The 13,726-nt window shown below is 49.3% G+C and overlaps 1 protein-coding gene across 1 annotated transcript; it reads left to right on the forward strand.

Annotated features, from left to right (window-relative positions):
* The first annotated feature begins 1,826 nt into the window (after window positions 1-1,826).
* LOC120427463 (uncharacterized) lies at window positions 1,827-10,362 on the forward strand. Its single transcript, XM_039592333.1, has 5 exons — window positions 1,827-1,867; window positions 6,344-7,191; window positions 7,260-8,691; window positions 8,798-9,009; window positions 9,077-10,362. Exons 1-5 carry the CDS (start codon window positions 1,827-1,829, stop codon window positions 10,360-10,362), a joined length of 3,819 nt encoding a protein of 1,272 aa, XP_039448267.1.
* Window positions 10,363-13,726: the final 3,364 nt, after the last annotated feature.

A 13,726-nucleotide genomic window follows, 5' to 3' on the forward strand; every position in this document is an offset into this window, starting at 1 on the left:
GTGAAAATGACGTCCAGCCATAAAGTAAAACCTATAGGTACCTTTCTTTAGTAAGAAAGGCAAAAACAAAAAAATATGTTGATTCGGTTAAAATCCAAAATGAATAAAATTGACTTACAGCTGAGCAAAACCCCAACCAATTACACGTTTGTTCGGCCCAAGCCGAAGTTTTGACCCAGTTTCGTGCTAATTTTCCCAGTGTGCGCAACCCCACCCCTACATGGTTGACAGCTAGGCGCTGCCAACCTGACAGAACAAAAAACAACGGCGCGACAACGAAAGTTCGCGCGAAAACGAAGACAGCGAAACGGCGCGCAAAGAACAGTCGAAAAGAGGAACGCGAAGTGTAAAGATCAACTTTGTAAATAGATTAGAAAATAGAGAAAGTTTTTGTGAATTGCGTGTTTATTTCCGTCGGAATCCAGTCCGTAAAAATCTTGGGTGTTTACAGTCCGCTCAAGTCGAAGGTAAGTCCACATCGCCCAAAAACCGTTGCCAGGAGCCGCAACATTTGGTCCATTCGAACCGGACAGAAGGCCAACGGACGGATCGGACAGTTCGTGCAAGTGACGAGTGGTGGCGGACTAACCGGATGGTCGCCATCTTGTGTTAAACGACTCCGCAGAACTTCTCGCATTCCTCCAGAAGAGGATAAGAGCTTCCTCTCCACCCGCGATCGTGTCGAGTGCTCCGTACCGTGTTCTGTGTCCTGCAACACGGCATAGCGAAAAAACGCCGACAAAAGTAACCGCGTCGGCCAGAAGAAGTGAGCCAAAAGTGGTCCCCCTGGCCACCGGCAGGAAAAGTGTGTGTGCTTGGCGAGAAGGAGACACGAGCCGCCACCTTGCCGCAGAACGAGTGCTCAACAAAGACCGGAAGTGAGAACGTTCCAGAACTCTCCGGAAGGTGACTCCGTGACCTAGCAAACGGCGGAAACAGTGGCGGCAAGAAGTGATGTTTGTGTGAAAAATCCGTGTGAGTGTGTGTGGTGAGCGTAGCGACGCCATTTTGTTTGGTTCCCAAACGTGGAACATTCCAGTTCGCAGTACCGCTGCGGATTTGGCGGTCGCTCCAGCTGCACACGGAAGAAGAAGTGGAACCTGGCCTGCTGCAAGCGCCAGCGGGGAAGGTTCCAGAATCCAGCTGCGTCGAGGCCACAGCGCTGACGGAAAGGGCCTGCTGCAAGTGCCAGTAGGAAGGTTCCGGAAGGTGTGGCTGTGACGAGGCATCCCGAGAGGAAAAGTGTTTCGCTTAAGATCAAGTGCAACATCCCGACCAAAAGTGATTCTTGCTGCAAGCGCAGAAGAAACCCGAAGAAAAAGTGCGCGGATAATTGAGAATAATCCAGTGACCGAACGCTGCCGCTGCTGTGTCGCCACGAGTGCGGACTCGGCGGAGCAATCGATTCAAGAGTGAAACCAGAAGTAGCTAGTGCTGAAGACCGCTGCCGCTGTCGTGTCGTGAGTAACCAGTTCCCGAGAGACCTGATCTGCTCAGTGAAGATGAACCCACCCGGACCGAGAACCGCAAAGCGCTTGGCCAACAAGCGACGCCAGGTCAAGGGTAAGATCCTGCTACTTCAAAGCGGACTTACCGAACTGGAGGAAGATCAACAACTGCCATCCATGCAGGAGTTCCAGAAATTGAGGGGTTACTCCAAGGAGCTAACCAGCGGATCGTAGCCCTCTGTCGCGCACTGCTGTCCCAGCCAGTCCAAGCCACTGAACAGCAAGCTCAGCCATTAGCAGTCTCGCAGCAGGTTGCCATCCCAACTCCGCTTTTCGCGAGCGAGGCTCGTGGTGAAGGCGAGTGTACCGGTGACGGCGATGTTCCGGAGAGAACCGACCCAGCTGCAGCTGATGCTAAGGTATGTGCCCCAATCCAACTCCTCTCGAGCCCATCCAACGCAACCACAGAGCGTGGCGACTCGTTGTGCACGCGGTGCAACGGTTGCCACTTGTGTACCGACTGCTTTGCACCCAGTAAAGTACCGCACGGACAGAGTCCCGAGACGAACTCCTACCTGAAAGCACAGACAATCAGACATGAAAGTCGAGGTCACTAACTTGTCCCAAAACTGTAACGGTCATTTTTCAAAAAATCGAAAAGCATGGTAATTGTTTTCGGGATTCACCACCAGAAGCGCCATTGTGCTCAGTGACCGTTTTTTGAAATGACAGCTTTGAGCTTTCATTTTATTTTGTTTTGGTTGCCGACAAGGCGACAACGCGTGGAGTTTAATTTTTTATTTTCGAAAATCTTCGGATCGAAGTCGTTTTTTTGGGGGCTTCCCGTCGGATCGATCTTAACGGAGACCATGCACTAGGTTCCGCTGAGTGAGCGGAGTCGCGAGGTGGTTCCGTGCGGCCGTGTCTGTTTATCCGATGGATTGGTCTGCGCTTGTTTGTGCAATGATTGTTTGTCTTAGCGGGTGGTTCCATCAGTGCAGTTTCTTTGTGGCCGGTGCAGGAGGAGAGCTTGCCACAAGCTGCATAGCCTCGTTCTTTTTGGCACGTTTGTTGCCACGTTGATGTTGGCGAAGTGGAGGAACCCACCCCACCCATCTGTCGGTGGGTGGAGTTTCCAGCGCCTTTAACGTGTTTTGTTCGTTTGACGCGACCTGGTCCCGAACTTGGCCAGCGACTTGTTCAGACACCCAAAGGAAAATCCTAGCTGCTAAATCAGATTGTTCTAGGGCATCGCGATAGACACAATGCAAGCACGGCGTTGGCCGCTCTCCCACCTCGTCAGTATGAGCGTGGCAACGGGCGCGCCGAGGAGAGCGAGGTTGTGCGGCTAGTGGCGGTTTCTCCTTTTGCACCGGTTGTTGAGGAGACTGCGCCGATGTTCCACGACGATGGAACCGTCTTTCCAGGCAAGCAGTCACTACGCATAGAGAAACGCAACCTAGTCCAACGGAACACGGACTCGCGGAACCACCCTGCGGCTCCGCTCTTTCAGCGGAAGCAAGTGTCTTCCTTATGATCGATCTGATCCGGTGTTGTCCACGGCACGGCGCATGTTTTGACGAAATGAAGAAACTCACATCGCAGCCGCGTTTTTCCGTTTGTTTATGATTGCCTTTGATGCTTTGGTTATCTGTCAACATATACTCATACATACATACACATGTTCTGCTGTCATTGGGGAGACAGAGATTCTGGGAATCGTAGATAGATGTCGTTAGTGGGCAAACAGAACTCAAATTTAAATTGGTCCCACTTTTTGAACTAAAAATTGTTCGAACTTTCATGTCTGATCCAATAAAGCTAGTATTTGGAATGTGGGCTATGCCCACCGGAACAAACCCCTGAAAAAATCAAATCAAATTATTCGCTCTACAGCATTGCCTTGGCGTTCTCGATTGCGAGATTCCTACTCGAAACTAGGTGTCCGAAGGCTTGATTGTTGAGGCAATTGCAAACCTCTTTTTACACTTAGCTTCCATCCACCCCGGGATTCGAACTGACGACCTTTGGATTATTAGTCCAACTGCCTACCAGCGACTCCACCGAGGCAGGACCCAGGGAGACGACTCCTACACCTGGACTGAGCTAACGACCTAACCTTTTTTTTTTGTTAGTCCGGGGCCAACATTTACTTCCCGTCCGACGGAAGGTGTGATCAGACAAATCTCGTCTCGAAAAATGCCACCGGAACCGTCTGGGATCGAACCCAGGCCGACTGGGTGAGAGGCAATCACGCTTACCCCTACACCACGGTCCGCAAAAAAACAAATCCCTGAATGCCCGCCAAAAAGTCATTTTTGTTACCCTCTACACCCTAACCAAAAATCATGATTTTCTGAGTTCCATATCCCACTTTTCATACTAATTTTTCAGTTCAACCCATATAACCATTTTTATGGTTGTAGTTACTCAAAAAATCGAATGAAAAGTTGGATATTGAACTCAGTAAGGGTGTAATAGCCCATAAAGAAAAAAATATCAGTCAGATTAAATCAAATTTTATTTGCTATAGAGCTTGTTGCGCTACTTGCGCATCCCTAGCACGCGAAACTGCAGCGGCGTTTTTGGCACACCCTGTGCGAAGCGCGCGCGGGGCCCCACACTCAAAAATAAAGTTACCGGTTGAAAGGGTTATATGTATCCTTTTAAACGGTACTCGAGGTTTACCCTTTGCAAAAGGATACATTTTATCCTTTTAAAAGGGTTAAAACTATCCTTTGAATTCACCTCGCTGGCTTTACCCTTTCAAAAGGGTACTTTCCTTGGCTGCAAACGATGCCAGCACCGCCCTGCATTTAAAAACGGGAACTTTTTCGTGGACTTGTCAAATCCTGTGCGTGTCATCGCGTCCGCGTGTCAACTTTTTCAGTTTGCCGGAACTGTTCCGGACTGAGTCCGCCAGAATTCTGTTCTACCTCGTCGTACACACACTAACACACGATATCTGTAACGACACACACGACAAATCCGAATAAACCACCAGTCTCAAGTAATAACCTTAGCAAACGGACGCGTTCTTGCCGTTGCTCCCGAAATTACTGCTTGACCGCGAAACCGATAATACAGTCCACTCATCCGAAGGAACATTGGTCCTTACGGAACCGGACCCAGTCACGAAATATTCTAGCAGAGCTGGTTCTGTCAGAATCCTGCTAGAACGGTGGAACATTTCTGCTAGAATGCTCTAAGAATATCCAGCTCTCTAAGCATTCTGGTAGAATCCTGCTAGAACGTCGAGACTGGGGATACGCGGAAAACCGGTGGAATCGTCGTGGTTCTGTTTTTCGCGAGAAAAGTGCCGATTGAAACATCCGCGATCGGATGTTGGTGACGCGGAAGTGCGCGTTGCAGCAGAAGAAAAAAGAGTGGCCTCCTCCGGGGAACGGCAGAAGTGACCCGGGAAGTGCGATACCGACGGAATTGCCCGAAGGCGTTCCGAATCCGAGAAGAAAACGGTGAAAAGTGAAATTTTCCGGAAGATTCGGTCGGCTTTGGTTGGCGTGGGTTGGTTTTGCAAATGGCGGACGGGCAGCAAGAAAAAAGTGTGTGAGCGAGATGGACGATGTCCACGCCGTTCCGGAAGAGTAAGAGAACACCGCGAACACCACCACTGTCTCCGTCGCCGTCGCCGACACCAACACTACCAAAGACTCCGTCGACGCCGCGAGTGAAGTCTGTGGCCGAACAAAAGTCGGAAAAGAAGAGGAAAGAAGAAAAGAGGAAGATGGAAGCGCAACTCAAGGCGCTAGTGAAACAGAGAGAGGCAGTGCGTGGAAAGCTGCTTCGTGTGCGTACGGCCTTGAGAGACAGCGAGGAGTAGATTGTGACGAGCGGGAATTCCTGGGAAAAAAATCCCGGGAAATCGACCATTTTTGGACCTCTCGATTCCCGGGAAATTTTGTCGAGACTCCCGGGAAATTTTAAACTTCTAACTTATATCGAAGCAAAATTACATAAACTAACCAGAAAATTATTTGAAAAATTCTAAATTGTTTTGAACATTGGATGTTCAATGCTCGATGTTCAAGTTTGAATAAACCAATTCTTCTCTAATCTTCTTATTCAGAAAGTGTAAATTATAAATTCCTATAATTATAATTGAGAGAATCCAAAAAAATGTGGAATCCAAAATTTACCTTAAAGCATACTTAGCAGTTACACCCCACAAATGAAATTTGAGGTTTTTTAAATATGATTTTTATTTATTATTTCTAAGCGGGTAAAGCTTTTTAAAAATAAGTTCAATTTCCATATCCTCGAATATAGCAATCCTCATATTTTTTTTAATTATTCTAAGTCCCTAAGTTAATTTCGATGTATCAATGTATTTTTTTTATGTCAATAAGTCATTTTGTGTTTCATATCAACCTCAATATTAAATAATTTTTTTGGGGAAAAAACTCTGGCAAACTTTGCAACGTTATTGTCCGCCAATTGTGAACATTCGGGTTTTCCTAATAACTGTAAATATTTCTTCAATGAATATTTACAGTTGACCGTAAAAAGAAAAAAAAACAAGTTCCAATTGTTGTTTGAGTAGTTATTTATCATATTGCAGAAATCCCGATACTGGGAAACTATATATTATTCGTAAATATTTTAAACTATAATTCCCAGTCAGTCCCAGAGTCCCAAAAAGCTCAAGAATCAATCTTGTATTTGAAGATTAAGAAAAAAAAATCATAAAGTAGATATAGTTCCTCTAAATAATAAGGGAAATTCAATTAACGTTTCATAGAATAAGTAAGTAAATTATTGCCATTATTGGCATAGTCAAAAAAATAACTCCCGGGTCCCGGGAATTCCCCGGAAATGGCCAAATTCAACTCTCGATTCCCGGGAAATTGAAAATCTCGAGAATCGTCACCCTCTAGCGAGGAGGAACCGAACCCGAACGTTCGAAACGTTCACTTCCTCCAGCTGCAGAAGCGGGCTTTGGAGAACATTTACGGCGAGTGCAACGATGTGCAAAACAAAATCTACGCACTGCCGCTCTCTGAAGACCAAGACACAGTGCAAACCGAGAAGTATGTGGAGTTCGAGGGTGTCTTCAACGACGTGTCGCTGAAGTTGAGCACGCTGATCGATTTTGTGCCGAAGGCGGAACCAGCTGCGCCAACGGCCGGAGCGCCGGTCCAGCAGCCAGCCCAGCCCTATCTCCCCCCGCTACAAGTGCCCTTGCCCAAATTCGATGGGTCCTACGAGAAGTGGTACACGTTCAAGGCGCTGTTCACCACTCTGATGAACCGCTACCGACAAGAAGAGCCCGCCCTGAAACTCCACCACCTGCGGGACTGCCTCGTAGAGAAAGCAGCCGGAATCATCGACGACGAGATGATCAACAACAACGATTACGACGCCGCCTGGGCGCTGCTCACGTTGCGCTACGAGGACAAGCGGATCGTTGTGGACAAGCTCGTGGAGAAACTCTACGGCCTGCCTAAGATCAGCCAGGAGGATGCTGCGGAGCTGCGGAAGGCGATCGACACCTGCACGAAGAAAGTTGGCGCCTTGAAGAACCAGGAACTACCGGTGGCTGGGCTCGGCGAGCAGATGCTGGTCAACCTCATCGTGGGCAAGATGGAGAAGAAGCTGCAGGTGTCCTGGGAGGCCAAGCAGAAGAAGGACGTGCTCTCGACCTACGCTGCGTTGATGGCGTTCCTGGAAGAGCAGTGTCGAATCTCTGAGAAGCTCGACACCAAAGTAAAACCAGCGAAGGAGAGTGCGAAGCCGAAGACGGCGGGAATTAGCCACACACTGGCAGTGAGTGAATCGAAAAACGAACTAAAGTGTCCAGTGTGCAAGGCCGCACACGAACTGTGGAAGTTAAGAACAAAAGTGTCAGTGACAAGTACGAGATCCTGAAAAAGTGCGGCGCCTGCTTCAATTGCTTGATGAAAGGCCATCGAACCCGCGCGTGTTCGTCCGGCTCTTGTCGCCACTGTGCCAAGAAGCACCACAGCTCGCTCCACGAGGACAGTCCCATCCAGGTCGCGAACAGCGCAGCTCCGACAACGCCAGCGTCCGAAGTGTCCCAGACGGTCAACACACCAGCACCGGGATCGTCGACAACCCTATGCGCGAGCGCTGCGAGCTCGGAGAAGCAAACCGTCCTCTCGACTGCCGTGGTTCTGGTTGACGGCCAGTGCAGCACTCCCATCCCATGCCGTGTGCTACTCGACTCCGCCTCGCAGATGAATTTTGTGACCGAGCGCTTCGCGAACCTTCTCTCCCTGAAACTGAAACCCGCTGACTTCACGGTCAGTGGTCTGAACGGCAACAAAACCCGGATTAGCCGTCGACTGCGCGCGACCATCAGGTCTCGCCACGGAAACTTTGCTGCTGAACTGGACTTCCTGGTGACCCCACGAATCACTAGTGAGCTTCCGGTGAAATCCTTCGACGCCTCGGAGTGGCCCATCTCAAGCGAACTTGTGCTGGCCGACCCGGCGTTCAACAAACGAGGACGCGTCGATATGCTGATCGGCGCCGAATACTTTTGGAACCTGTTACTAGACGACCGATACGAACTCGGCCCCGACCAACCTGTGCTGAGGAACACCAAGCTGGGTTGGATTGCCGGAGGTGTGATTGCGAGCGATGCGACGGTCGTTGCGCGCACACTTTGCCAGACGTCTGAAGAAGAGCCGCTCATCGAGCTGCTGAAGAGCTTTTACAAGGTGGAGGCTTGCGACGAGATCCGCTCATCCCCGACGGCAGACGACGAGTTGTGTCTGGAGCACTTCCAGCGCACACACGAACGAACTGAGGATGGGCGCTACGTGGTACGACACCCTTTCAACGAACGCAAGAGCGAGCTGGGAGACTCGCGTGAGATGGCGCTGCGGCGTTTTCTGGCTCTGGAGCGGAAACTGGACAAGCAGCCCGAACTGAAGGAGCAGTACTCGCAGTTCATCCGAGAGTACGAGCAACTCGGACACATGCGAGTGATCGAAGAAGCGCCGAACGAGGACCCGGGGTCGGCGTTCTACCTGCCGCACCACTGCGTGCTGAGGCCCACGAGTACGACAACCAAGCTGCGGGTCGTGTTCGACGGGTCGGCGAAGACGTCCACGGGCGTCTCGATCAACGACGTTCTGAGGATCGGCCCAACAATCCAGAACGACCTGACGGCGATCCTGCTCCGATTCAGAGGCTTCCAGTTCACGCTCGACATCCCGAAGATGTTCCGGCAGGTGCGCGTCCATCCGGAAGACACAAGGTACCAGCGAATCTTTTGGAGGTACGACCGGAACGATTTTCTCGCCGTTCCAAGCAACCATGGCGCTGAAACAAGCTGCATCAGATCACGAAGACGAGTTCCCGAGGGCCGCCGAGGTGGTCGACAAGGGAACGTACATGGACGACGTACTGACGGGTGCCGATACGCTTGCTGAGGCATGCGAACTCCAGCGGGAGATGACCGGGCTCCTAGCGAAGGCCTGCTTCGGCGCCCACAAGTGGTGCGCGAACCACTCTGACCTCTTGCGAGAGGTCCCTGAAGAGCTGCGTAGCAATTCGTTCGAGGTCACCGACGACAGCTCGAAGACGATCGTGAAAACGCTGGGCGTTACGTGGAATCCGTGAGGACTGGTTCTCGGTGTCAGTGCCCGACTTCGACGACCTGGAAGAAGTGACTCGGAGGAAGCTTCTGAGTCAGCTGGCCAAGAACTTCGACCCGCTGGGATTCTTTGGGCTAGTCATCACTTACACGAAGCTGATCCTGCGAGAAATTGGCGAGCTGCACATCGAGTGGGATGACCCGGTCCCACCAGACGTCGGCGAGAAGTGGCGAAGCTTCCGCATCGAGTTGACCGCGCTGAGAGAAGTGCGACTGCCGAGATGGATCTCCTGGAAAGGTGCGCTCAAGCTTGAGCTGCACGGGTACGCGGACGCATCTGATCTGGCCTACGGTGCGTGCAACTCGACCCCCCGAGCTGAACTGCTGGCGGCACTGCTGCTCGCTAGAATTGTCGTGAAGTTCCTGAGCGCCACGGAACTCAAGTTCGAATCGGTGCACCTCTGGAGCGACTCGCAAATCGTCCTGGCTTGGCTCAAGAAACTCCCACAGCTGCTGCAGACGTTCGTGTCGAATCGGGCGAGCGAAATTCAAAAACTGACGCAAAACTACCACTGGTATTACTTTGCTACGCACGAAAACCCGGCCGACTTGATTTCGCGGGGAGTCACACCGAAGAAGCTGATCAAGTCCAAGAGGTGGTGGCAGGGCCGACCACGCACAACCGTAGCCGCGGCTGCGGACGAAATCGAGATTCCGGACGACGAGCTGCCGGAAATGCGAACTGGAGTGGTGCTGGCCATGACTGTTCCTGTCGAACGTTTCCCGATCTTTGGCAAGTTGAGCAGTTTCACGGGGATCGTCAGAAGCATGGCCTACTTGGTGCGCTTGGCGAGGTTCGTCAAGTCGCGCAAAACGGAGGTGGTGAAGGGACGACTCGCCGCCAAGGAGATGCGCACAGCGACGCTCGTGATCGTGCAGCTGGTTCAACGCGAAGCATTCCAGCCAGAAATCCTCGCAATGATGGACGGTGCGGACACAAACCATCGACTTAACGGGCTGAAGGCGTTCCTGGATCCCGACGACGGCCTTCTGCGAGTTGATGGCCGGATCAAGCGGGCCTCCGTGCCGTACGATAGCCGTCACCAGATGCTGCTGCCGGCTAAGCACCCGATCACCGAAGCACTCGTTCGAGTGCTGCTCAAGGACCAGAACGCGCCGCCTTTGCAGTGGCCCCTTGGACGGATCGTGACCGCGCACCCCGGAGAGGACGGCGTGACTCGCGTCGTTACGGTGCGCATGGCGAGTGGAGCGGAGTTCAAGCGTGCGGTGACCGAGGTGTGTTTGCTGCCGTTGGACGAGGACGAGGATTGAAATACGATTTCAACGCGGGGGAGGATGTTGCGCTACTTGCGCATCCCTAGCACGCGAAAATGCTGCGGCGTTTTTGGCACACCCTGTGCGAAGCGCGCGCGGAGCCCCACACACACTAAAGGTAAGAACAAGATTGTCCGTCAGGCCTGGACCGCCTGGACGCAAACGCAAAATTTTGCGCCTGTCATCATAGCCTGCCAGTCATCGACCATAGAGATATCCACGAGCGAGAGTGTATTAGTTTGGAGTTTAGTTACACGCAGACACAGGCAAATCGAGTAGAATGATTCGTCTGTCAAAATCAGCTGTGTCCTTTGTTATACCACGAGCACGTGGTAAACAGCTGGTTTTTACAGGCGACTTGTCTACTCGATTTGCCTATGTCTGCGTAAAAATAGTGTAAACAAAATCAGCTGCTTGAAATTCAGCCAATCACAATCGAGCAAAACCAAAACAATACATTAAATACGAATACTAACACAGAATCATGGTGTGCGTGAGAGAAACCGTGGAGATCTCTATAGCATGGCTTTCTACCTAAGGTACTCGCGATTGAGTGTGTAGTAGTGCGGTTGTCAAAATCGTTATCTCTGACTCTCTCACTCCACTGACACTGACATTGTTTATGTTTTGGTTTTCCTGGCACGGTCCATTGTTCGTTTGTTATTGTTTTGGTTTTAGTGGCACGGAGCCATGCACTCACACTAATGCAAAGGAAGATCGCGAGTACCTATGATATACAGCCTTGTCTCTATAGAGCATTCTACGTGCGTATGTATTGCGTGTACGTACACGAAAATAAAGTGAGGTTAAATTTTGTCAGCCAGCAAAACCAAATGGTGCGCTAGTGTGCGTACGCGAAACGTCATAAAGCTCTATTGAACAAAGCAACCCCTGTAGATTGTTCGACTGACAGTTGATGGAAAAATCGAACTGACACAGCGTTCTGCGTTCACCACTGCGTCGAACGGACAATCTTGTTCAAAGCTTAACACACGATATCTGTAACGACACACACGACAAATCCGAATAAACCACCAGTCTCAAGTAGTAACCACAGACAAACAGACGTGAAACTCTTTTCTATTCCATCGCCATCCAAAACGGTCAATTCAAATTTAAACAAGCAAAAAACATGGATGCCATAGTACCGCAACGAGACACGATCAAGAATGATGTCGCCACCGTACACTTTGACGTTTCTTGAATTGATTGGTTGTGTGTGTGAGCGCGCGATATATTGTGTGTGTGAGCGCGGGTTTTGTGAAAATCAAAGGAAAAATTGCATAAGAACATCGTTTTGATCAAATTTGATTCAAATTTGCTATGAAATGATACAGGAGTGTTTGATAAACTAAAAGAACTGTTATTTTGGGAGATTTTTGAATCCACGTTGTTGTTTTTTGCATCATCAACTGCGAAAGCAAAATATTCCTATTGAGATTCCCGTTAATTTCGCCACTCCGTTTAAAATAAACACAAAAGTATTCTTTCCTAGCTCCTCCTTGTTCACTTTAGCCAAGGCCTTTTGACCTGCCTTTGTCACCCTGTACAAATGATGGTTCATGTCTGTTCCGGACCGCGGAGTGGAATCTGCTGCGGAACGCCGTACGAAAGAGGATACCACAATGCAATGTTTCTGGTGCAGCAACTGTTTAATTTGCATTCTTTGACGCCATCGCGTGGAACTTTGGCAGCATTTTTCCCGATAATTTGTCTGATTCAAAAAAACTTACCCTTGAACATAACAATGTTTCATTACATAAACAACATACAAACGTCATTTTTCTTTTGTACACGCTTAATCGGATAAGGGGAAGAGGGTACACTCTTAGAGTGGTTTATTGAAACGATGAGGTTTCCGCAACAGGACTGCAGATCGCGCTAGTGTGCAGCCCAATTTTGAATCTTCTTGTGGGGACGATGGATTTTTTGAAAAAATCAGTTAAGATTCACGTCTGTTTGTCTGTGTAGTAACCTTAGCAAACGGACGCACGCCATGGCGGAAAGCAATTATTATTGAAATTGAATGTACCTAAAATGTTTTTTCGTGGAAAGGTAGCTAAGGGGGTCCCTTTTAGATATCTGTGACCTTGAAAATATTTCACCTAGGGATTTTCGATTTTTTGTCATTTTCAGTTTTTTAACTGTATAAATGGAGGCGCACGGTACTTTTGGTTACTTTGCGGTTGCACAGCACCTCCCTAATCCCTTTAATTGCAATGGATACTGATCAAAGGGGTCGTCCATGAAATATTTCACAATATTTAAGGCCCCACCCTTACAAACCCCCCCCCCCCCCCTCATCCGCCTTATTTATTTAACAAAGACAATAACATTAACATTTAGTAAGCGTGGTTGCCTCTCACCCAGTCGGCCTGGGTTCGATCCCAGATGGTCCCGGTGGCATATTTCAAGACGAGATTTGTCTGATCACGTCGGACGGGGAAGTAAATGTTGGTCCCGGTATAACCTAAAGGTTAGGTCGTTAGCTCAGTCCAGGTGTAGGAGTCGTCTCCCTGGGTCCTGTCTCGGTGGAGTCGCTGGTATGCAGTTGGACTAACAATCCAAAGGTCGTCAGTTCGAATCCCGGGGTGGATGGAAGCTAAGGTGTAAAAAGAGGTTTGCAATTGCCTCAACAATTAAGCCTTCGGACACCTAGTTTTGAGTAGGAATCTCGCAATCGATAACGTCAAGGCAATGCTGTAGAGCGAACAATTTTATTTATTTAGGCCTGATTTTTCGAATGTTTTATATAAATAATGCACTTGTTGTACCTTATCCAGTAAAAACACAATGAACTTATTTTGCAGTATGCCGAGAATCGCACTACCTAACGCTCGTCAGCCAAATCAACCGTAAATTTTGTTTTTTTCTGCTAATCGGTTGTGCTGAAATTAGTCGAGGAGAGAGTACCAAGGGTACTGGAAATAGAAAAAAAAAAATGAAAATTCAGGCTTAAAATATTTCCAAATAAGTTATTTGATGTTTGATAAGCTTAACTCATAAATCAAACATGATACAAGGCATTGATTGAACTCAGAGTTAAAAGAAAGTAAAAATGGAAAAAAACAAATTACAAAACGTGCCGGACTTTTCAAGGAAGGGGGGGGGGAAGGGGTTGCGTGACAATGTGTGGCATTGGGGGGAGGGGGTTATTTTTTGCTGATTTTAGTGTTCCATACTTGATGGACGCCGCATACTAAAAATAATGTTATTATCTTTGTTAAATAAATTAGGGGGATGGGGGGGGGGGGTTGTAAATGTGGGTGGGCCTTAAGTATTGTGAAATATTTCATGGACGACCCCTTTGATCAGTAGCCATTGCAATTAAAAGCATTTGGGAGGTGCTGTGCAACAGCGA

Source organism: Culex pipiens, chromosome 1 (assembly GCF_016801865.2).
Source record: "Culex pipiens pallens isolate TS chromosome 1, TS_CPP_V2, whole genome shotgun sequence".
NCBI lineage: Eukaryota > Metazoa > Arthropoda > Insecta > Diptera > Culicidae > Culex > Culex pipiens.